Raw genomic sequence first — 25,349 nt, forward strand, 5'->3', positions numbered from 1 at the left:
GCTGAAAGGATGCTACGACTAATAAGTAGGCTACAGGAACACTGTACATAAACCCAACTGGATCAAGCTTCAACGAACCTAACCATGGACTGGGTCCAGCATCAAAGAGGTCAACCAAAAAACATGACCCTCAGTGTCCACATAGGAAAACTGTTGCAGCCTTAAACTACTATGGAGGTGACTGCTGACGCTGTCAGTTTACAAACCCTCCGTAGACGTACTTCTTGTCGTCAACGAAACTGGTACTTAACTTGGCCAATGTTCAATAATAAAACTCCCCATCACTGAGGATGATTGATGAACAGAGTATTTTGTCGACTTAGAATGTCGTCGACGAGCCTGCTATTAACTAAGCTGAACTGTCGTCAATGGCCAACTGTTTACGGGCCTAAAGCTTGCGGGCCAACTGTCGATGTGCCCACTGTTAATGGCCCCAATTGCACATTTATAGGTCTACTGTTGACAGCCAAGAGATGCTGGGCCCACTGCCAATGGCCAACTGCCGATGGACCACATGTCAAAAGGGCCACTGTCAGTGGCCCACTGGTATTGAGCCAACCGTCGCCAAAGCTTTCAGTGACTATGTGAGCTGAAGAGGTTCTCAAACGTCGACGAGGCTCTTCACCGTCGACGAGGCACCTCACCGTCGACGAGGCTCCTCACCGTCGACGAGGCTCCTCACCGTCGACGATTGCACTTCACCGTCGACGATTGCACTTCACCGTCGACGATTGCACTTCACCGTCGACGATTGCACTTCACCGTCGACGAGGGTCGTCGTCGACGGAGCTCCCTCGTCGTCGACGAGGCCCCTCACCGTCGACGATTGCACTTCACAGTCGACGATTGCTCTTCACCGTTGACGAGGGACACCCTGCACCGTCGACGAGGCTAGTCGTCGACGGAGCTCCCTCGTAGTCGACGAGGCCCGTCGTCGACGAAGCTCCCTCGTAGACGACGATGCTTTCCGTCGACGTTGCATCCGCACCGTCGATGAGGCTTTGCGTCGACGAGGCAAAACTCGTCGTCGACGAGGCACACCATCGACGAGGCAAAAATGCACTCGAAGATGAGGCTGTTTGTTGACGAAGCTCTTTGTTGGTTGCGCAGCCCCCTGCAACTTACAACCAGTGCATAAGAGGGCACTGTCAACAGGATCCTGTAGCCCTGTGACACCGTAGAGCACCAGTGACGGCAGATTGTCGTCTGAAATTACAAAGAGCGTCTTGTCAACCAGCTGGCACGTTCTCAGAAGAAAAGTGCGCAGAATGAGTCTAAACGCCTGAGAGTAAATCTCGTGGGCGTAGATGTGGGAGGCAGACTCAGAGTAGGTCACAGACCCTTTACTTTTGAAGCAAGCTCAGTTGGTGAAGTAAAGCCAAAAACATCACTGCAACAGTAAGGTGCCATATAAATAAACAAAATCCTCCCACATCAGAAGGGGGGTAGAGCCAAATCACAAGAACATCCCCTTCTCATCCTACCATGTCAGCGACAGGCAGAGAAAATGATCCATATATTCGTGAAGATAACCGGAAACGGTCTCAGCTTTCCACAAGTGACACAGGGTCAACAAATAGACTTCATGTAAGAAGACATCACAAAACTGTGAAATATGAAGAAATTTTTTGAATATAAATGAAGTATATGAAGAAACTGAGCAGAGCTCAGGGACACTCCCTTCACACGACGTGCGGTAAAAAATCTGACAGCCTGAGCCTCTGGGGAGAACCTTCTGGTGGGTGCTGTCGCCTGATTGGCTGCAGTTTGGGCTATACAAAATGACAGGGATGGTCACTAATGTGGAAGTTTTTTCTACTGTAGCTGGGGCTACTTTACTTCCTGGTTTAGTATAACTAGTATTTGCTATATATTTTTGGCATACTATTACTTTTTTATGTACCGTGGGACTCCCACTCCGACGACAGGGAATGATTCAGGCATGTGAATCTATGAAAGACACCCCTAATACTGGAGAAATTCTTTTGTTGATACTTATATAACTTTTAACTGATGTAATTTGCATCATTATTTTCCCTCATGTAAAGCGCTCTGATTCCATTGGGTCTAGCTAGCGCTATATAATAACTCATTAATTAAATTTGTTCCCATTTAGTACTCTTTCTCCCTTTGTCTACTTCCCTAGCTCCTATCCACTCTCCCCTGAATCTCTCAACTTAACCTGCTAGTCTGCTTAGCCCCCTGTCCTTTGTGCCCTTTGACTAAGCACTACTTCTCCCCTTGTTGGGGAAAGATCCAATATTTATACTCTGGAGTCTCAGCGTACCTGCTGAGAGAGTCCACTAAGCCAAGGGAGCCAATCACAGCTGAGGTATGGTATGGCACCCCTTGCCAAAGCACTCCCTCGCCCCTTTTGGGGGAAGGATCCAGTATGTAGGCCTGGAGTCTCAGAGACCCCTCTGAGAGAGTACACTGTGTAAAGGGAGCCTCCCGCAACAGAGATGGGGAAGTGATACCACTTCCCCTGGGATCACAGCTTACTGGACTTTGGACGTTGCTTTGACTCGTCTACGGGTTTGTGTCCCCGTCGCCCTACCCCTCCTCTTTCCTTGCGATGTCCTTCACCCTCCCCTCCTCTTTCCCGCCTCATTACCTATCTACTTCCCCAGCTCCTTCCTCCCTCACCTGAATCTTTCCCCTTTCGTATTTGTGCTTATTGTTTATCTTGACCTTACAAGTAACTGTGTTGTCATGCTCTAATAAATGTGTAACCTTTGTAACCATGTAACCTGTAACTACGATCTGATGCTCATGTAAAGCGCTCTGATACCTCCGGGACTAGCCAGCGCTATATAAAACCTTTAAAATAAAATAAAATAAAAATAAATATTCAAAAGTAAGACAAATAAAAGTTAATGTTGAACATGTACTGACAGTGAAATATCCCCCAAAGCTATTTTCACTGTAGCAATGCTGGCTGCTTCTATAGGGGAACACTAGGCTACTCTGTTACATTGAAAGAATACTAAATTCGGAATGGTAGCAGCTTGAGAAAGAATTCAAGGACACATTTTTATTGCTATTCAAACTCCAATTTAATGGTAAAATCAAATTTTAACCGACTAAAAATTTACCATTTTCCTGCTTAAAGCCCCTGGAAGCTTTTCTGCAAAATATTCAACGGTCACCTGGCTAGCTCCCATGGATGCTAGGATTGGCCAGGGGTGCCTGGCATCCAGACCATGGTACCCATACTTATAAATGCCTGCACAATGGAGAGGCAGTGAGTAAGACCCAGATTCAGACAGCAGGAAGGAGAAGCCAAGTGATGCCCTACTAAGGACTTTGCAGCTGACCCCCAGGACCAGGTAGGTCTCATCATAGCTAGTGGCGCTGGCCACCTTATTCCTCCAAGGACCAGCTGAGGGAAGATCTGGACTTACTGCCCCTCCAATTGTCCTGCAAGACAGCCGGATGGCTCTGGGGCTTGGTAGTGTGGGCAAGAGGGTGCTCTGCTGGAAGGTAGTGGAGGGGCTGCACAAGAAGCCCCGCGAGAAGGAGACAAGCACCAGGAGCCAGGAAAGGAAAAGATAATAAGACCAGCAACCTGCAAAGAGAGCCCAGAAAAAGGCCGGACGGCTAGTTGAAAATGCGCCCGGTGACTAGAGATCGCAACCGGAGTAAAATGAGCCAAAGATGAGCAAAATTGGCCTAAATGTCCATTTAAACACACCACTTGAAGATAAGAAGCATGCAGCACTGCGCTGCGCCTCCTCTAAATCATCTCCAAGTGGGCACAGTGAAGGCTGCAGCTTTGAATAATTACTTTCTTCAAGGAGAGAGCACGAGTAGGGCCCAGGTGGCACGGGGGCCTCCAAGAGGTAAATAAAAGAAAACAGAAGGGGAGCAAAACAAACAGGTGGATGGCACAAGGCCACTAGATGAACTAAAGTGAAAAGATGTTCTATAATATTCACCTCTACAAGCCTCAGAGTGCCTCAAAGTCAAGCACAGACTATTTTAAAACAGATTTGTACCCATGGAAGGGCAGGGGCACCACCAACACTCTTCAGGGCATCTATGGGGGACTGCTAGAAGCAAATAATGTACATTTCTTTTTTCAGAGAAAAAACACTGGCTACACAAATATTTATTGAATTTTTTTGTTGCGGTCCAGTGAATGGTGGTCAGTAGCCCACATCACCTCCCTGAGCAGGCCTTGAACTCCTTTGCTTCGCTATCCTGAGCAAGTCAAGTGTCACAATGGGATACGTGGTTCTCTGTAAGGAGTTAGTTGTGGACCTACTACTTGTTCAGGACTAACATTCTACACAACTAATAACTCAAATTCAAACAAGAAAGAGAGTGACAACTTTAGGTAGAAAGGCTGCGCTAATCCTCACCACCAGTCTGTCAGGAAGGTAGGATGACTGGGCTGATAAAGCTTGAAGCTCATTCATATAACAAGCTGAGGTTATTGCAATGAGAATGACCTTCTTCGGGGTCAGAAGGCGTAGATAAGAGCTGTACAGCCATTCAGAAGGGGTAAACACAGGAGAAAGGTAACAACTAAATTAAGGTTCCACTACTGCATCACAAAATGAGTAGGAGGAAACATGGGGATCAAACCGTTGAGAAATCGCAATATAACATTTGATTTGAACAAGAATGGGTACAAAAAGGCCAACAGATTACCTATAACTGTACTCACTGCAATTTCTTACGGAGATAAAAGGATAAAACGAACAGTGAGACATCTGACAGTTTAGCCTACAGTGAGTCCGTATTGCCCGTGCCACACCACAACTTTATCCTAGATTATACAGACTTTACAACAGGATGTCTGGCAGCAACAATGATATCCATGTCTTTGAGAGGGAGATTTAATGAAGTCCAGTGCTGCTGCTCAGTTTCCACATATAGAGGTAAAGAGTGTGCAGTCCCGGGTGCAAGACCCAGCCCTGCGCAGGTGACAGAAGATACTCCCAAAGCAGCAGCCTGATCAGAAAACAGATCCTCATGCCCAGACTTTCTGGGTACCAAACCCCCTTAGCCCAATTCGGAGCCGCTAGGACGACTTGGGCCCAGTCCTTTCTGAAATTTTTCAGAAAATAGGTCAGAAGAGGTAGTAGTGGGAAAGGATACAAAAATCCTATACTCCAATCCAGGCTGAATGCATCTCCGAGAGAGAGCCTTCTTGGAAATGTCAGCATGCCAAAGTTTGGACACTGTACGTTCCCTACAATGGCAAACAGATCAAAACAGAGTTATTCTCTTTGCTGGAAGACAACCTGTGCAACCTCTGGATGTCAATGGCATTCCTAATGCAGTAGTCATCACCGACTGACATCATGCATCCTAGTGTTAAAGTTCCTGCCAGGTGGTGTATGACCAAGAAAATGCTCTGTCAATTCAACCTGTTCCATAGGTGCAGGGCTTCCTTGAACAGGAACCAGGGCCCCACTTCACCCTATTTGTTGCATTACCACACGGTGGTGGTGGGGTCTGTGAGGACCTGAGAAAGCCTCCCCTTGATGGATGGCAGGAAGGATTTCAATGCCAGGTGAATGGCCTACAACTCCAAGAGGTTGATATGAAGCTGGGTGTCTTCCGGAGACCCCCGGAGAGTACATTGGATGAAATCCAACAGGTTCCCTTGTTGCTAAGTCCGCTGAGACTTTAGATACTACTGCAGAGCCCGAATGTGCCATAGGCCAAGAATCGTCAGAGTCACCGTGACTGAGAAACAAGACCAAGGCTGGAATATTTGAATCAAACCACAATTTTCCTAGACTCGATCCAGAGGGAAGGTCTATAAGTACACTGCATCCTGGATGGTTCTGATGAAAAGGATCCTCTGAGAGGGAGTTTGTTGCAACTTTGATATGTTCATCATTAACCCCAGATATGTAATCAATCAATAAATCAGGGATTTATATAGCGCAGCATATCACCCTTAAGGGTCTCAAGACGCTGGAGTTGATAACTGCTTTGTGGTGATCTGTTCATTCTAACTGCCTGGTCTTGAGTTCAGTTCCTGAATAGCCAGAGGGATGGGGCGGTCCTCAGGTGCAGGGGAAGGCCGTTCCAAGCTTTGGCCTCAGCGGATCCAGGGGGTGTTTGTGAGGAAGAGAGAGGCGGATTGTAGGTGTCTGGTCAGTTGGTGGAAGGGCATGCATTTTTTGATGTTTGCTGGTCCTTCTTTGTGCAGGACTTTGTATGCTCAGGTCAACATTTTGACCTGGCTTCTCTTTTGGATCAGGAGTCAGTGAAGCTTCTTGAGGTGGAGTGTGATGAGAGTCCATTTGGGGAAGCTGAGGATGAGTCTTGCTGCTGAGTTTTGTATAGTCTGTAGTCTCTTCAAGAGGCATGAGCTAATTCCTACGTAGAGTGTGTTCCCGTAGTCCAGTCTGTAGATGACAAGGGCCTGCATGACAGTCCCTGTTTTGACCAGCGTCTGAGGTAGACTGTAGGTAGTCCACGTGTGACTGTGGCAAGCCCGCCCTTAACAGCCTGTTGTCGAGGGAAGGGAAGACTAGTATCCATGACCTCCAAAGGTATACTGCAACCACAGCCATCATCCGTTTTGTCAACACCTAAGGGGGCGCTGGTGAATCCGAAAGGCAGTACAAACTGAAAATACTAGTGGACCACCTTGAACAGCAAGTAGCACCAGAGGGCCTGCAGGACAGGAATATGGATCTACGGGCTTATGCAGGTACAGTGATACAATTGAGTCCCAAATCCACTGCAGATAGAACCCGGGCCAGAGTGAGCGTCTTGGCTTTGTCCCTCCGGAAGAAGAAAGTGATAAGTTGGAGATCTAGAATAGGTTGAAGGCCTACACCCTTTTTCGGCAGTAGGAAATAATGAGAGTAACACCCAGTTCTCATCTCTGTAATGGCTGAAGGGGCTGCTTCAAATCAATTTTCTGTGTATTATGTTTGTGAGCATGCAAAAAGACTTAGCCAGACCCCCAAAACAATTTCACTAAACAATTATTTCGCTACAGGTATCAATCTAGCGTTTGCTCATGTTGAAATGTTGAAAGATGTTAGTTTTGGGTAATTTCGTTGCAACAAATTATACTAGTTAACTCTAAAAATACAGAACTGTACCTATGCAGGTGCACCAGTATCTTGTCTGTGCCAATCTGTGTAAAGATTACCAGGAGCTTAATGAAACCTCCGGGGGACGCACAAGGAGGAGGCTCACAATAGCCAGGCGGCCTTCATAAAAAACAGGAGCAGAAACTAGAGTATATATAGTAAATAATACACCTGGGTGCAGGGCAAAGATGAGTGGCATCTGAGGGAACCAACATAAAACCGGAAGTTGAAGGGTCCTAGCCCCTGCATCGCGGATGACGCAGGGCTCTGTGCTACTACATATCGCCACTGAATAGTATATCAAGACCTTTAAATAACCTAATCGGACATAAATCACGGACAACGCAGACTATAAAAACTTGAAAAGAAGCGAGTGTAAGTGTGGTTAATACCTTAAGCTACATTAAACGTCAAAAACACTAAAATAAAACATTTCTGTAAGGACACGAGGTAAAATGGAAAGCTATATTTAGCTCCGCTTTCCCCAGAGTTACTCTTTAAAGTATGCACTGTCGGAATCATTTAAGTCGTTGATTTTACAGACTGCCCTGCTCATGATTGTGAATGACAATATGTACACTTGATAAAGGAGATCGGATTTACCGTGGGTCTCAGTGACACCTTCTTGGGTTCGGGTGACACATCTTGTGAAACAAATTTCACTGGTTCCTTAATCTGCCGTCTTGATCTCTTGGTCCCATCTGGCAAGGTTTCCATGGCAATGTCTGCTTCCATGTCACTGCTACCTGCTTGATCACACTCCGAGCACTGCCTGCAGGAAAAACAGATTCCTCTTTCTATAGAATATGCAAACACTCTGCGCTGCATACAAAAAAAAGCACACACCGGTACACCAACATGAAATCATTATCTGTTGTCAATGCACTTAAATTACATCATAACTTCGACATTCAGATTAACATACATTTCAATTTTCTGTTTATTTGGGAAATATAATTCAGCTTTAGAACTTTAATACACAGGAGCCTTGTTTCAGGGTGCTGGGTCAAGTATTGTACATGTTAAGGTCTCGACTACGGCATTGCTTTAGCAATGCATGTTTGTCGAGATTATAGTAAGGCTTTCGAAGTCTACGCAAACTGCGGATTAGGTACAGATCATGTGAGCCTGGCGCGTGCACATTGCACGCCTGTGAGCCTAGGCATCAGACTTCTAAGGAATCTGCTCCCCCGCCCCCCATCAGACTTCAAGAATCCGTGTTGCACTGTCTGCACTCGCCCATACACCTCCCACTCACTTTGTTCCACCCCCTCCCGGCTTCTCTTCCGCCATGCTTTCACACCTGCTCTGTTTATTCCGACCCCTCCCTGGCCTCTCTTCTGCCGTGATTTCACTTCCTCCCAGTCCAGCAAATCATTATTCAGTTGGAGTGCATGCCAGTCTGTTGTGGCACACACAATGTTCTTTTAAATATTATTGACATTGAGCACTTCTGATAAGTGCCTGCACCTTTAAATACTGGCTTGCTGTAGCTACTCTACTTTCACCCCTCCCTCTTTCATTCCAGCTGTGTCCAGGCTCTCAGAAGCAGCAGCTTCTTGTCCTCCGAGTTGCCGATGAACATGGGGCAACAACTAGTTTACACAGTGTCGGTGGAGGGGGCTCGGGGTGTTTCAGCTACTGCCCCCTCTTGAGCCCTTCAAACATTCGCCAAGTCTTCTCTCAGGTGTGCAAGTCCGAGGCACAGACTCTGGGAAAGCTTGGACCCGTTCCCATCCCTCAGACCGCACACTCGAGTTATATTTCCATCTGAGCTCCCGCGCTTCATGTTTTTGATGCCAACACGATTCTTTTCTTAGCTGACAGCATTGGGTGTGCTCCTCGGCTTGCGTTTGGTCCACTCGCTATAAATCCAACTGATCACTTAGATTTATCTTCCTCACCACGGTGATGGGACCCCCTTCTGAATATGATGGAACTCACCTTCCTTCCCCTCACCATACTCCTCTCACACCTCTCTACATTGTTCACGTCTCCTGCTCTGCCACTTGCAGCTGCTCCCCCTTTACTGTTTATTCCGACCCCTCCCTGGCCTCCCTTCTGCCGTGATTTCACTTCCTCCCAGTCCGGCAAATCATTGTTCAGTTGGAGTGAATGCCAGTCTGTTGTGGCACACACAATGTTCTTTTAAATATTATTGACATTGAGCACTTCTGATAAGTGCTTGCGCCTTAAAATATTGTGTAGCTGTAGCTGCCCTGCTTTCACCCCTCCCTCTTTCATTCCGGATGTGTCCAGCCCCTCAGAAGCAGCAGCTTCTTATCCTCCAAGTTGCCGATGAACATGGGGCAACAACTAGTTTACACAGTGGTGGTGGAGGGGGCTTGGGGTGTTTCAGCTACTGCCCCCTCTTGTTGTTAATTAATGGCATTGAATGTGGCTGGCTGAGGCTGCAGATAGCATTGGCGCTGCCCTGGCGGCTAATCTGACATCAGCATCTGGAACTGACACTGAGGAGCTTTGAGTGCCCTTCAGCTGCTCCTGCGAAGTGCTTTTTTCCACCTCTTCCATACACCACACCCACCCTGCACAAAGAGAAAACTGTACCTGCCCCCTCTGTGCTGTACTCTGTCTCTTTCCATTTTCCAACATTTCTCATCTTCTGTTTGTCTTCTTTTTTATCCTCTTTCAGTCCCTTTGCCTTTTTCCGGAAGTATGGCCATTTCCTCTTATCTTCTTGTCGCACAAGTTACTACTCGTGTAACGATATATCTGTAAGAGACATTAGTTAGTGATAGATTCCTTACCTTAGAATATCCCCAGGCGTCAGACTGGATCCGGAAATTTTTGCGTAGCAATACCCCTGCGCGTCGGTAGGCGTCGTCCGCGGCTCTGCATCCGTCGTCGGCGTCGTTAGCGCCGGAATGACGTCGTCTGAGTACTTAGACGCCGCCCATGCGCGCTGACGTCAGTTCTGATACACAGCTTTTCCGTGCCAGATACGCAGAGCCATGATAGAACCAACACTGGTGCCATGAAACTAGGGCCCTGAAAAGGGGATGACCTTAACCCTAGATATTGGTTCGCAGAACGGGGAGGATGGGTGGGTCGGTAAGGAATCTATCACTAACTGATGTCTCTTACAGATATATTGTTACACAAGTAGTAACTTGTGCATCTGAAAGAGACACGTTAGTGATAGATTCCTTACCTTAGAATAGATACCCCAGCAATACCAACCCCGGTGGTGGGTCTGCGAGCAAATAATCACACCAGAAAGTCCTGGATGACGGAACGGCCAAAGACGCCATCCCTCCGGACTTGGCTGTCCAGGCAGTAGTGTCTTGCAAACGTGTGCAGCGAGGCCCACATAGCTGCCTGGAAAATGTCCTGCAAGGGCACCCCTAGGCCCAGGGCAGTTGTAGTCGCCGTGGCCCAAGTAGAAGGAGCCCACAGTCCAACAGGGGGCTCCTTTTTGGCCAAGGAGTAACATGCTTGGATACACAAGATGATCCACTGCGAGATGGTCTGCTTGTGCACCGCCTTTCCCTTCTTAGAGCCCACGAAACCAACAAAAAATTGGTCATCCACCCGGAACTGGCGTGTGCGGTCCAGATAAAAAGAGAGCGCACGTTTTGGGTCCAGACCGTGGAGCCTCTCTTCCTCTTTCGAGGGATGCGGAGGCGGAAAGAAGGTGGGCAGGGTAATGGACTGCACGATGTGGAAGGCCGTGACAACCTTGGGCAGGAAAGAGGGTCTCGTCCGCAACACAACCTTGTCCGGATGGACAGAGAGGAAAGGAGGTGTAGAAGAAAGAGCCTGGAGCTCACTCACTCTCCTGGCAGAGGTGATGGCCACCAGGAAAGCAGTCTTCAAAGTAAGAAGACGGAGAGGACAGTTATGGAGCGGCTCAAAGGGAGCACATATTAGATAAGTACAAGATTCAAGTCCCACTGGGGCGTCACGAAGGGACCAGGAGGGAACATGTGTGTGATGCCCTCCAAAAACCTATTTACAATGGGGGACTTGAACAAGGAAGGCTGATCAGGTAGCCGTAAGAAGGCGGAAAGGGCAGAAAGGTACACCTTGATAGTGTAATTTACACAGAAAGTATTTAGGAGTCAAAAGTAAACTCTAATCACAAACAACCATTGACATGACAAGAAAGGGATTGTGAACTAAATTATTTAGTGACACCACATTATATTGTATAACAAAATTCACGTGATTACTGTACTGGGAGACACATACCCAAGGTGAGAATTTTCCCATCAGTTGTCGATCTGTTCCACCACTTTTACATCATATGGGTTCTCCTTACCAAGGAGTTAGTGCAAACACAGTCACTAGAGTTTGAAAAGGACTATGAGAGTAAGAAGACCCTGTGTTTTTATCTAGTGGGTGGTGTGGTGTGTAGTGTGACTAGTGATAAGGTAAAATTAGGAAAGACTGAGCAGCCAGGTGAGGTGAGGCGCGATCCCCACACAAATTGGATTGTGGCGGAGCATCTGAACCTGACAAACAGGTGATATGATTCCTTTTTATTCTTCTCACTAAATTAGACAGCAGTAGCAACATCTAGGTCCTGACGAATGCATAGGTACTTACCTTTTATGCAGAAACATGTTGATCACTCGCTTAGCAGATATTCTGTTAAATCTGTTATCTCACTATTGTTTTTATGTTTGGGGGGCTGAGAGAAAACATTAAAACTTCCACTTCTACTCAGTCTTACCTAATTTTACCCTATCACTAATCACTTATTTGCACTGCTTTTTTCAGTTGTCACACTACACTGACACCATCCACTAGATAAAAACACAGGGTCTTCTTACTCTCATAGTCCTTTTCAAACTCTAGTGACTGTGTTTGCACTAACTCCTGGGTAAGGAGAACCCATATGATGTAAAAGTGGTGGAACAGATCGACAACTGATGGGAAAAGTCTCACCTTGGGTATGTGTCTCCCAGTACAGTAATCACGTGAATTTTGTTATACAGTATCACGTGATGTCACTAAATTAGTTCACAATCCCTTTCTTGTCATGTCAATGGTTGTTTGTGATTAGAGTTTACTTTTGACTCCTAGATACTTTGTGTAAATTAGGTTATTGTTAGGGGCGCGTATCTAGTACTGAGTCGTTAAACTAGCCCTTGGACCCTCTTCTATGTAGTGTGTTTTTGGTACACCTTGATAGTGCCCAGAGCAGAGCCCTGCTGGGCAAGAGAAAGATGAAAGAGGAGAACCGTAGAAAGGGGTGCAGAGAGTGGGTCCACAGCCTTTGCTGTGCACCATGCCACAAATCTGTTCCACCTGCAGGCGTATACCGACTTTGTGGAGGGACGCCTGGCTGCCAGAATGACATCACAGACTTCGGGAGGCAAGTCAAATGGCCTCAACTGCCGCCGCTCAATCTCCAAGATTGTAGGTGGAGACTGGACAGGTTCGGTGCAGAACCGTCCCCTGCTGCAGCGACAGAAGGTCCTCCCGAAGAGGCAGACAAATCGGGGGATCGACTGACATGCTGAGTAGCTCGGGATACCAGTATCTTCCTGCCCAGTCCGGAGCCACAAGAATAACCTGGGCCCGGTCGCGCCTGATCTTCTTCAGCACTCTGGGCAGAAGTGGTATAGGCGGAAAGGCGTACAATAGACCGCAGCTCCACTCGCGACGAAAAGCGTCTCCGAGCGAGTGCCGCCTTGGAAATTCCGACGCGCAGAACTGATGACATTGCGCGTTCTCTTCTGTGGCGAATAGATCTAACCAAGGCTCTCCCCACTGCTGAAAGAGGCCTTGCGCCACGTCCGAGTTCAGACGCCATTCATGATCCATCATGCACCGACGGCTGAGTTCGTCCGCCCTGGCATTCAGAGAACCTGCCAGGTGTTGAACCACCAGGGTCACGCCCTGATGTTCCAGCCACTGGCAGAGGCGGAGAGCTTCCTGGCATAGGGTCCATGACCCCACCCGCCCTGTTTGTTGCAGTCCCACATGGCGGTGGTGTTGTCCGTGAACACCTGCACTACACTCCCCAGAGGGGAGGAATGCCTTCAGTGCTAGACGAATTGGCCGCAGCTTCAAAAGGTTGATATGGAGCCGGGACTCCACCGGAGACCAGAGGCCTCTGATCTCCGCCTCTCCCATGTGGCCTCCCCAGCCCTGGAGTGACGCGTCCGTCACAACCACGTGCTCCGGGTGGGGTAGGGAGATGGATCTGCCATTGACCCAATCGCGGTCGGTAAGCCACCACTGCAACTGTCTTGCAGTGCCCTCCGAGATCAAGACATGATCGGACAAGTTGCCCTGATGCTGGGCCCACAAACTTCAGGTCCCTCTGCAGAGCCCGCATCCGTCATAGGGCGTGATGCACCAGAAGGATGCAGGAGGCCATCAGCACCAGAAGCCGCAGCGTCAACTTGACCGAGACCCGGGATAAAGGCTGAAAGATCGGAATCAGAGCCTGAATATCTCGAACCCGCTGTTCGGGAGGATAAACCCAAAACCGCGCCGAGTCTAGAACCGCTCAGATGAAGAGGAGCTTCTGAGAGGGACACAGGTGTTACTTCGGCACTTTGATGGAGAACCCCAGCAAGTGCAGGAGGTCGGCCATAGTCTGGAGGTGGCCGACGCCTGTCTGGGGCGAGCCTGCCTTCAACAACCAGTCGTCGAGATAGGGGAAGACTGACACCCCTAAACTGTGCAGATGAGCTGCGACCACCGCCATCACCTTCGTGAACACCCGTGGGGCGCTGGTAAGGCCGAAGGGGAGCACGGTAAACTGAAAGTGCTCATGGCCTACCGTGAACCGCAGGTAACGCCGGTGGGCCGGCAGGACGGGGATGTGAAAATAAGCGTCCTGCAAGTCCAACGCTGCCAGCCAGTCTCCAGGGTCCAGCGCAGCTAAGACCTGAGCCAAAGTCGGCATCTTGAACTTCTCCTTCCGGAGGAAGCCGTTGACGTTCCGTAGGTCCAAGATAGGGCGTAGGCCCCCTTTGCCCTTCTTGGGTACCAGAAAGTAGTGGGAGTAACAACCACACCCTACTTCTGGCCCAGGAACGCTCTCGATGGCCCCCTTGGCCAAGAGGGCCGTGACTTCCTCTTGCAGATGTTGCAAGTGATCCCCCGACACGCGGTGGTATTGCGGTGGCATGGCTGGAGGGGTCGCCTCGAAGGGGAGGGAGTAGCCCCTTCGGACGATCTGCAGCACCCACCTGTCCGACGTGACAGTGAGAGAGGTGATGGCGAACCCTGCCTTCCACTGGCGTCACATGGGCGTGAAAATTCGGACTAGGAAGGTTTCGACGCAGGTGCTGCGGAGGGAGGTGTGGACTGGCCTCGCCGTTGTCACCGACCGCCGCCACGGCGGTTTCCACGGCCGCCACCGCACTGTTGAACATTCTGCGGGGCATGGCTGGTAGCACGTGTGGGGTCGCTCCTTCCGTGGCCACGAAAGGAGCGAAAGGCACCGGATTGCTGGCGTGTGGCCTAGAGGCCCAAGGACTTGGCCGTAGCCCTGGAGTCCTTAAAACGCTCAAGCGCATGGTCTGCCTTGTCGCCAAAGAGGCGACGGCCATCGAATGGCATGTCCAGAAGTGTGGCCTGGACATCGGCCGAAAAGTTGGCGGACCTCAACCAGGCGTGGCCTCGAACCGCCATTGTCGTTGCCATCGGCCTGCCCAGTGAGTCCGTGGTATCCAGCCCACACCGGATGGAATATTGCGCCGCATCTTGGCCCTCCACAAGGGTTTGGGCGAGTTTAGCCCGGACCTCCTCCGGACATTGTGGCAGCATGTCTGCGACCGCGTCCCACAGGGTGTGGGTGTAGCGGCCCAAGAGACAGGCGGTATTGACAGACTGCAGCCCCAAACTTCGGGACGAGAACACTTTCTTACCGAATTGTTCATATCTCTTGGATTCCCGATCGGGCGGAGCCGTCGGGAATGCGGTCTGGGAAGTGGAGGCCTGGATAACCAGGCTCTCGGGGTGGGATGGGTGGACAAAAAGCAAGGGTCGCCCGGGGCAGGGCGGTAGCGTCTGGCCACGTTCCTATCCATAGGCGGACCTGTGGCGGGCTTGGACCAAGTGCCCACAAGAACATCACACAAGGCCTCATTGAACGGCAGCAGAGGCTCACTGGAGCTTGTCTGAGGTTTGAGGACCTCAGTGAGGAGGTTAGTCCTCACGGCCGCAACGGGGAGCTCAAGGTTTAAGGCCTTGACCTACCTCGTCAACACTACACTGTAAGTAGACCCCTCCTCCGAAGCCATGGTGGGAGGGGAGACCAATCCATTGTCTGGCGAAGTGTCAATACCACTGGCCTCCCCAAGGTTATATGTCCAGTCCTCTTGAGACTGGCACTCCAGTGCCAGAGGGTCCTCAGACCCCTCCCAGTCTCCCTCGTCACCCGTCTCTTCTGTAAAACAGGAGCAACAGATGGGGCCTCCTCATGGAAAGAAAAATCTCCAAAGGGCCGTCAGAAGCGGCGCCGTTCCGGCACCAGAGTGGGACTGAAGGGAACATTGGGGACGGCGTCCACAGTGGGCGCCGGGGGCGACACCCGCAGGGTCGGCGCCGGTGAGGTCGTGAGGTCGACCGGCGACAACCCGGATCCGAAAGCGGATCCGGTGAGGTCCTGCGGCACCGGGACCAAAGTAGCCGGAGGCGTCGGGGCCGAAGCACCCGACGGCGTCACGGCTGAAGCACCCGACCGGCTAGGGCCTCCAGCCTGGACCGTTGGGCCCGGAGGCGCCACGGAACCCAACTGAGGAGGGAGGGACCTCATGGCCATGAGTTACCGCTCGATCTCCTCCGGCATCGTGCTGTGCCCAGGGACCTGAAGGTGTGGGGCAGGCGGCAACGCTTGCGACTCCCTCGGAGCCGCGTGTGTGGTCTCACCCGAACCCCCGGCCGCATCGTGCGAGCGTCGGGGTGGGTCGGAGGAACGAGGATGTCTCTCCGACCTCTCATGCCTCTTACCTGAGGACTTGGATCCTGACGACCGATATCCACTCCCGGAGCTGCGAAGACTCCGACCCCGCGACCGGTCCCTCGACCTCCTGTGGGACCGGGACCTGGAACGGCGCGGGCCGACTGCCGGAGCTCGAGTCGCTTGCGGGACCGCTCCCACCTAGCTTTAGACGTCAGGGCCCGGCAGTCGGAGAAGGTGCGGTCGTCGTGGTCGAGGCCTAAACACTTCAGGCACCGGCAATGGGGGTCGGTAACCGACATCAGTCGGTCGCACTTCGAGAAGGGTTTGAACCAGGGCATCCCTACCGGCACCGATAGCGTCGATGACTCGAGTAGAGAAATGATCAAAAAGATCAAAAAGTTCAGCCAAAAAGTGACTAGGGGTAGAGCTTCTCCGGATCTGCGCTAGCTGGCGCGGAAAAAAGAAGAACTGACGTCAGCACGCATGGGCGGCGTCTAAGTACTCCGACGACGTCATTCCGGCGCTAATGACGCCGACGACGGATGCGGAGCCGCGGACGACGCCTACCGACGCACAGGTGAATTGCTACGCAAAAAGTTCCGGATCCAATCTGACGCCTGGGGATATTCTAAGGTAAGGAATCTTTCACTAACGTGTCTCTTTCAGATTGGCCATTTGCCTACTGTCTCCTCCCTTTCCAATGTCCTCCTGTCTGCCTCTTTCCTTCCTCCTCCTGCCTGTCCTTTCCCCACTCCTTCATTCCTTTTGCCAATCCTCATATCTGCCCTTCTATTCTGACCCACTGCCTGTCCCCTCTAAGCTGCCCTCCTCATCCCTTTCACTTTATCCTTCTGTTTACTGCACGTTTAATGCTCATTTGTTTGTATTCTCACACCTAAAATGGAATAAAAGGAATGCATTTAGGTATTTACAAACACGTATACAGGAGCTCTCCCCACTCGTTGCCTGGTCAATTACCCCATAACAACTGTATTTCTTTACACTATATTTTGTTCTATTTTCTAATTTCAACTTATGTTGTTTGGGCAGCTGGTCCCTTTTTTTTTATATGTCCAGGAGTTGGGTGTTTTGACCTCGGTTGGGCAGAGTGTGCCTTACATCGGTTCTGCAGCAGGAAAGCAAGCTTGGCACGGATGTTAATTCTACGCTTCTCTGTTCCTGTGACTGCCCCTGACACAGGGACGATTCTGACCTGGAGTCGCTAGTGTACAGGCTTCACTACCAAGCTATATACTATACACTCCATATCCCTTAGGCAAAATGTACACATCACATTCCATCTACTACAAATACACTCCAAACTATACCACTCAGTGCCACATAATTACACGCCACATAATTACACTCTACTGAATACAACATACACCCCAGACAATACCACTTACTGCCACGTAATTATATGCTACATAATTACACTGCGCTCGATGCAACATACACTCCAAATCCCACTCAGCGCCACATAATTACAGGCCACATAATTACACAGCTCTCAATGCAACATACAATCCAAATACCACTCAGTGCCACATAGTAATATGCAACATAATTACACTACACTCAATGCAACATACACTGCAAATACCACTCAGTGCCACATAATTACACGCTACACAATTACACTCTACTGAATACAACATACACTCCAAATACCACTCAGTGCCACATAATTACACACCACATAATGACTCTACTGAATGCAACACACACTTCACACAATACCACTCAGTGCCACATAATTATATGCTACGTAATTACAATGCAACATACACTCCAAACAATACCACTCAGTGCCACATAATTACACGCCACACAATTACACTCTACTGAATACAACATACACTCTGTGGAACGCACTGTTTCCCTCGAGATCAGTGTCTCTCCAGAGCACTCTGTGCTAAATTCAATGATTTATTCATGAAATGTGGACAAAAGTTCTGTTGTATGATTAAATTCGTTCTTTTTATTTGTTCATTTTAAGTTCATCACATGATTATTCTCATGGTGTTTAAACAAGTGGCCCGTTGGCCCAATGCATTTCGGGATTTGACCTTCCTCAGGGGCCGTGTAATACTCTGTAAGGTAACCAAGTACAGTTTCAAAAGAAAAGTTCATATTCATGTCATTTTGTACAACTTCATACATCATAAAGCATTTGTAATCATGCAGAAGGGAAGAGAAGGGGAGTAAACAGTGTGAGTCATGGTTTTTAAGACATAATTCATTGTGCTTGCTTAAAGAAAAAGTGACGTGTTGTCATGCGACAAGTTTGAAAGGTGACGGTGTCTGCGCAATCATGTGAATTACGGTGAAATAGCGGTGGTTTCAACGTATTTATGTGCTCCACTGGTGGACAAACGTGCAATAGCTAATGTAACGTTCAAACCTGTTTCAGACTATGTGTCGACATACATTTGCGAGTATTGACGAGCCTGAAAAAAAAGTGAACCGGGTCAATGAGCGAATTTACGCAGTAGCGCGTTTGCTGCGTTGTGTCGGTAAAGTGTCCTGGTCCTCCGTTAATGGTTACGGGACTTACCGGATAGTAGTTGTCTCAGGGTGTTCCGCGCTCGTCCGTCCGAAAACGTTGAACGCACGCTGTCTGCAGCGTTCTAAATGGGTGTACCGGGTCATGTGACGCCGGAATTGTATCTGATGTTTTGATTGGCTACCGTCGCTATATTGTGCGGAGGCTAAAACTTGTAAACAAAGGATGATGATCGCGGGTAACATTTTAAATGTAGACGAAGATGTGCAGTGTGGAAACAATAAAATGTTTTCCACACTGCACATCTTGGTCTACATTTAAAATGTTACCCGCGATCATCATCCTTTGTTTTACACACATACAAGTTTTAGCCTCCGCACAATATAGCGCAACCATTTAGCAATTTACCGAAACGGAAAGAAGTTTATACACCTAGCGCATTTAATTTTATAGGGGTCTATGTCACAGACTCGATTCAATTTCACAAATATCTTCCACAGACAACACATTGTTATTACATGCGACCAGTCGGTAGCCAATCAAAACATCAGATACAATTCCGGCGTCACATGACCCGGTACACCCATTTAGAACGCTGCAGACAGCGTGTGTTCAACGTTTTCGGACGGACGAGCGCGGAACACCCTGAGACAACTACTATCCGGTAAGTCCCGTAACCATTAACTGAGGACCAGGACACTTTTCCGACACAATGCAGCAAACACACTACTGCGTAAATTCGCTCATTGACACGGTTAACTTTCTTTTTTCAGGCTCGTCAATACTCGCAAATGTATGTCGACACATAGTCTGAAACAGGTTTGAACGTTACATTAGCTATTGCACGTTTGTCCACCAGTGGAGCACATAAATACGTTGAAACCACCGCTATTTCACCGTAATTCACATGATTGCGCAGACACCGTCACCTTTCAAACTTGTCGCATGACACCTCATCACTTTTTCTTTAAGCAAGCACGATGAATTGTCTTAAAAACCATGACTCACACGGTTTACTCCCCTTCTCTTCCCTTCTGCATGATTACAAATGCTTTATGAAGTTGTACAAAATGACACGAATATGAACTTTTCTTTTGAAACTGTACTTGGTTACCTTACAGAGTATTACACGGCCCCTGAGGAAGAGCAAAGCCCGAAATGCATTGTGCCAACGGGCCACTTGTTTAAACACCATGAGAATAATCATGTGATGAACTTAAAATGAACAAATAAAAAGAACGAATTTAATCATACAACAGAACTTTTGTCCACATTTCATGAATAAATCATTGAATTTAGCACAGAGAGCTCTGGAGAGACACTGATCGAGGGAAACAGTGCGTTCCACAGTTTTGTTTAACCCCAAGTACAGGGGGTGTTACTCCACGGGCACCACCTACCTATATTGACTTTGACTACACCCAAACATCAAAAAGAGTGCGTACCCTACTAACCGCATTGGTCCAAATCATACAACATGCACTCCTCATAATACCACTCAGTGCCATATAATTATATGCTACATAATTACACTGCGCTCAACGCAACGTGCACTCCAAATACCAGTCAGTGCCACACAATTACACGCCACATATTAACACTGCACTCAATGCAACATACACTCCAAATCCCACTCAGTGCCACATAATTCTACGCCACATAATTGCACAGCTCTCGATGCAACATACACTCTAAATACCACTCAGTGCCACATAATTACACACCACATAATTCTACAGAATGCAACATACACTACGCACAATACCACTCAGTGCCACATAATTATATACATCTATCGCCCTCACTCTTTCTGTCTATATCGCCCTCACTCTATCTGTCTATATCGCCCTCACTCTATCTGTCTATATCGCCCTCACTCTATCTGTCTATATCGCCCTCGCCCTCACTCTATCTGTCTATATCGCCCTCACTCTATCTGTCTATATCGCCCTCACTCTATCTGTCTATATCGCCCTCACTGTATCTGTCTATCGCCCTCACTGTATCTGTCTATCGCCCTCACTGTATCTGTCTATCGCCCTCACTCTATCTGTCTATCGCCCTCACTCTATCTGTCTATCGCCCTCACTCTATCTGTCTATCGCCCTCACTCTATCTGTCTATCGCCCTCACTCTATCTGTCTATCGCCCTCACTCTATCTGTCTATCGCCCTCACTCTATCTGTCTATCGCCCTCACTCTATCTGTCTATCGCCCTCACTCTATCTGTCTATCGCCCTCACTCTATCTGTCTATCGCCCTCACTCTATCTGTCTATCGCCCTCACTCTATCTGTCTATCGCCCTCACTCTATCTGTCTATATCGCCCTCACTCTATCTGTCTATATCGCCCTCACTCTATCTGTCTATCGCCCTCACTCTATCTGTCTATCGCCCTCACTCTATCTGTCTATATCGCCCTCACTCTATCTGTCTATCGCCCTCACTCTATCTGTCTATCGCCCTCACTCTATCTGTCTATCGCCCTCACTCTATCTGTCTATCGCCCTCACTCTATCTGTCTATCGCCCTCACTCTATCTGTCTATCGCCCTCACTCTATCTGTCTATCGCCCTCACTCTATCTGTCTATCGCCCTCAATATACCCTCCTCACTCTACCGCCCTCACTCCTCACTCTACCGCCCTCACTCCTCACTCTACCGCCCTCACTCCTCACTCTACCGCCCTCACTCCTCACTCTACCGCCCTCACTCTATCTGTCTATCGCCCTCACTCTATCTATCTGTCTATCGCCCTCACTCTATCTATCTATCTATCGTCCTCACTCTGTCTATCGTCCTCACTCTATCTGTCGTCCTCACTCTATCTATCTGTCTATCGCCCTCACTCTATCTATCTGTCTATCGTCCTCACTCTATCTATCTGTCTATCGTCCTCACTCTGTCTATCGTCCTCACTCTGTCTATCGTCCTCACTCTGTCTATCGTCCTCACTCTGTCTATCGTCCTCACTCTATCTGTCTATCGTCCTCACTCTATCTGTCTATCGTCCTCACTCTATCTGTCTATCGTCCTCACTCTATCTGTCTATCGCCCTCACTATGTCTATCGCCCTCAATATACCACCCTCACTCTACCGCCCTCACTCCTCACTCTACCGCCCTCACTCCTCACTCTACCGCCCTCACTCCTCACTCTACTGCCCTCACTCCTCACTCTACCGCCCTCACTCCTCACTCTACCGCCCTCACTCCTCACTCTACCGCCCTCACTCCTCACTCTACCGCCCTCACTCTATCTAGATAGATAGAAAGATATCTATCGCCCTCACTCTATCTATCGCCCTCACTCTATCTGTCTTTCGCACTCACACTATCGATCGCCCTCACTCTGTCTATCACCCTCCCTCTATCGCCCTCCCTCTATCTATCGCCCTCCCTCTATCTATCTATCGCATCACAACAGCATCACTCAGCACCAAAACAGCATCGCTCAGGGGCACCACGACCTCACTATGCGCTACCACAGCATCACTACGCCACAGCATCACGGAGCGCCGCCACAGCATCACTGAGCGCCATCACAGCATCAATCTGTGCAACCATTCAACAATAACTGGTTCAAATATGTTCTCTCAATGTTTCAAGCTTTATTACAAATGTCACAAAAAGATGTTAATATTTCACTTCTGTTCTTGGATTTTCGTCCCAATAAAATACACTGAACATAATCTTCACAAAAGTTATTTACAATAGTTTAAGCTATTGCCATTATAAATTACAATAACTTTTATTTAAGTATTAATTATTTAAAAAAATTAAAAGCCATTGCTATTTGTAATATCAATACATATAAGTCACTTAAATACAACAGATATCGCATTACAAATGCTAAAGGTGTCACCTTTGCGAAAGTTAAAACTATTGGCACTGTAAATGACAAAGCTATTAATTTCGCTATTTTCAAAACCAACACAAATATAAAATTTGTCATTTACAATACCAATAGCTCAAACTTTCCTAATGCGAGACCTATTGCATTGCAAATGCTTGTTACAGTTTGTGATAGTAGTGGTGTTGGCTCAGAGTAAAGTTTGAGTCATTGCACTTGAACAAAATGAATGGCAGAGTCAACTGCACAAGCAACAAGAAGATACGAGGAATCAGTATTTGAGATGATGAAGTAGAGACCACATGCAGCTCACCATGGCCCATATGTAGGTAGCCCATTTGCAATCGCAAATGTAGAAATTCGCAGAATTTCTGCATTTGCGATCGCAATTTGGTCAGTGTGCTATGTAGCACACAAAAACCCACACGCAAAATAAGGAATCACAAAATTTGCGATTCCTTATTTTGCTAATGCATTTAAGGAATCTCAAATTGCGATTCCTTAAATGCAATGTAGGTAGCACCCAAGTTGTGCGAATGTGGCTTAAGGAATTGCAAATTGCCACCAACTTCAGGTTGGTGGTAATTTGCGATTTCTTTGAAAAATGCACCTTTTTGCATTTTTCAAAGTGCCATGTGGCGAACATACATGCCCTTAGCGCAAGTATGTGCGCCACATGTGCACACATGTTTATTTCAGGGGTGCAAAAGGGTGTCCTATTGACACCCTTGCAACCTTGATATTGCATTCTCAATTTGCGATTCTCCAATTGCGAATCGCAAATTGAGAATGTCTTCTCATTCATTCCAATGGGCCTTTTAGCCCATAGGAATGAATGGGAAGGTATTCCTTATTTGTGAATCTCAATTACGATTAGCAAATAAGGAATAGGTGGGAATCGCAAAATATTTTGCTAATCCTACCTATACTGTGTTTTGCGATTCTCTAATTGAGATTCCCTAAAATCGCAATTTGAGAATTGCAAAACATGTATTACCTACATATGCCCCCTAGTCTTTACAGCATCTGCTTCAATGAAAACACTGCACCCCTCTGAACTGAATGGGTAACCGGCTCACCACGTCAAGAGTGAGCCCAAAATTCCACACTGGGACCACGTGCAAAGCAGAATACTTAAATGGCGGCCTGAAACTCCAATAATGTGTCAAACAAAGAAAAATTGTTCTGCCGCTTGAACTGGCCAACTCACTTGAAGCTTCTAAAAGCTGAATGGGTTGAGAGAGGAGGGGGTGCCCCCAGAGGTCACATATTAAGTCAAGGGCTGCCGTGCATCATCGTTCCGACAAGGACTGGCTGGGTGGTCACTGCACATTCTTCCTACAACAGTTTACAGGCCAGTAATATATACTGGGGGCTCCATAACGCCTCTATGACCCAAAATAACGTTGTAAATACAGACGAAATTAACAGAATCCAGCGGAATAGCAAACTACCTTTTCATTCACACCAGAAAATACACAGTAAGGCCACTAGTTTGGTTTTATACCGGCAATCCGTGTGTGGGACATACACAAGGCAATAAAAAAAGCGGCAATCATTGTTCAGCGATATACTAAGAGACCCTTTTGCAGGTCTCTGTGTAGTTGCATTCGAAGGCAGTCGCACCCACATGCCAACTAAGCCTCTACAAATAGGCACGTTCTTTTACATCTGCACAACCCAGTGATCCACGAGGGGTCTTTTGTATGTGGTGCACCCCTGACTGCGCACTACTTGTCCCTGGGTGTTGTGCTTTGAGATAACTGTGGTGGGGCATAGTACTAACGGCTGTGAGTCACTACTGTGCTGAAGATCTGCTGGGTTGCCCCAGGGTCTGCGGGGCTGCTTTTTGGATCTGAGCACTGGGGCGCTTTTGTAGGAGGGGACCGCCTTGGATAATCACTGTGCACTAGGGGTTGATAGCTGGTGCTGGTACCTCCCTGGGGCCCCTTTGTGAACTTGGCTAATGGGGTGGTGCTGGACGGGGGACTCCGGCAGCTGCTCCATTATGCACCAACATTCACACAGCAACCACCACTCTCCATCATGGGGTGGACGGAAAAGACTCAGCCGCGTCTTACTTTTAAATCCTGCAGGGCTCCCAAGACACCACAGAAGACTGCCTCAGACTCGGAGGCTGATGCGCACACAGATAACCCCCCCACGCTTGAAGCTACATTAGTGGCAATGCAAAGCACGTTACAATCTATAGAGGGTGCGATGACTGCGGTGAACCATAGGCTGGATCACATGTCTTCCCAATTGGAAAAACAGAACGCCCGAATAGGGGAGTTGGAACAACGGGTCTCGGCGGCAGAAGATGGGCTGTCATCGGTCTCTGACAAAACATTTAACAATGAAAAGGTGCTGTCTCTTATTCAAGCTAAAAATGAGGATTTAGAGGCGCGGTCCCGGTGCAATAATATCCGCATTACCGGGATTCCAGAGTCTACAAACGCAGGGAAAATGAAGACCACTCACGAATTACACTAAGGAGGTGGAACTTGATTTCCATTGTCCTGGACCTCTGATCCCGTAAAGTACCTGGGTGTGTGAGTGCATCACGACCCCACTGTGGTGATTACTGAGAATTATGGGCGTACAATTACCCGCATATTTGAGCAGGCTGAGCGGTGGTCTCACCTTCCCCTTTCATTGGCGGATAGAATAGCAATTATGAAAATTGTCTTTTTGCCTAAGCTGTTATATTTTTTTGTTAATATACCCATTCGGCTTAACATAACACTGTTCCGCACCCTGCAATCTGCTCTCCTGACATTCGTGTGGGGAGGAAAGCAGCCTCGATGTCGATGGGAACTCTTGGTGCAATCGTTTGATAGGATATGCTTTGAGGCTCCAGACATCAGATTATATTATTTATGTGCGCAGGCCCACTTCGCACATTACTGGCACTTCCCGAAGCGTTTTCAGCCGCATGTGGCTATTGAAGCGGATGCAGTGTTGCCCGTCAAGCTGCAGGCGATGGTCCTGTCGGGCGTCTCTGGTGGGCCGCAAATGGATATAAACCCTC

The 25,349-nt window shown here is 48.3% G+C and overlaps 1 protein-coding gene across 12 annotated transcripts in view; it reads right to left on the reverse strand.

Annotated features, from left to right (window-relative positions):
* The window catches only part of PHF14 (PHD finger protein 14), a 1,195,141-nt gene that overhangs the window by 736,913 nt on the left and 432,879 nt on the right, over positions 1–25,349 (reverse strand). For all 12 annotated transcript variants that reach the window (XM_086941991.1, XM_086941985.1, XM_086941984.1 and 9 more), the window contains one exon: positions 7,674–7,842. In XM_086941991.1, coding sequence (XP_086798117.1) covers positions 7,674–7,842 — 169 coding nt within the window. The remainder of the gene's footprint in view (positions 1–7,673; positions 7,843–25,349) is intronic.

This window comes from Lissotriton vulgaris, chromosome 10, assembly GCF_964263255.1.
Source record: "Lissotriton vulgaris chromosome 10, aLisVul1.2, whole genome shotgun sequence".
Classification (NCBI taxonomy): Eukaryota; Metazoa; Chordata; class Amphibia; order Caudata; family Salamandridae; genus Lissotriton; species Lissotriton vulgaris.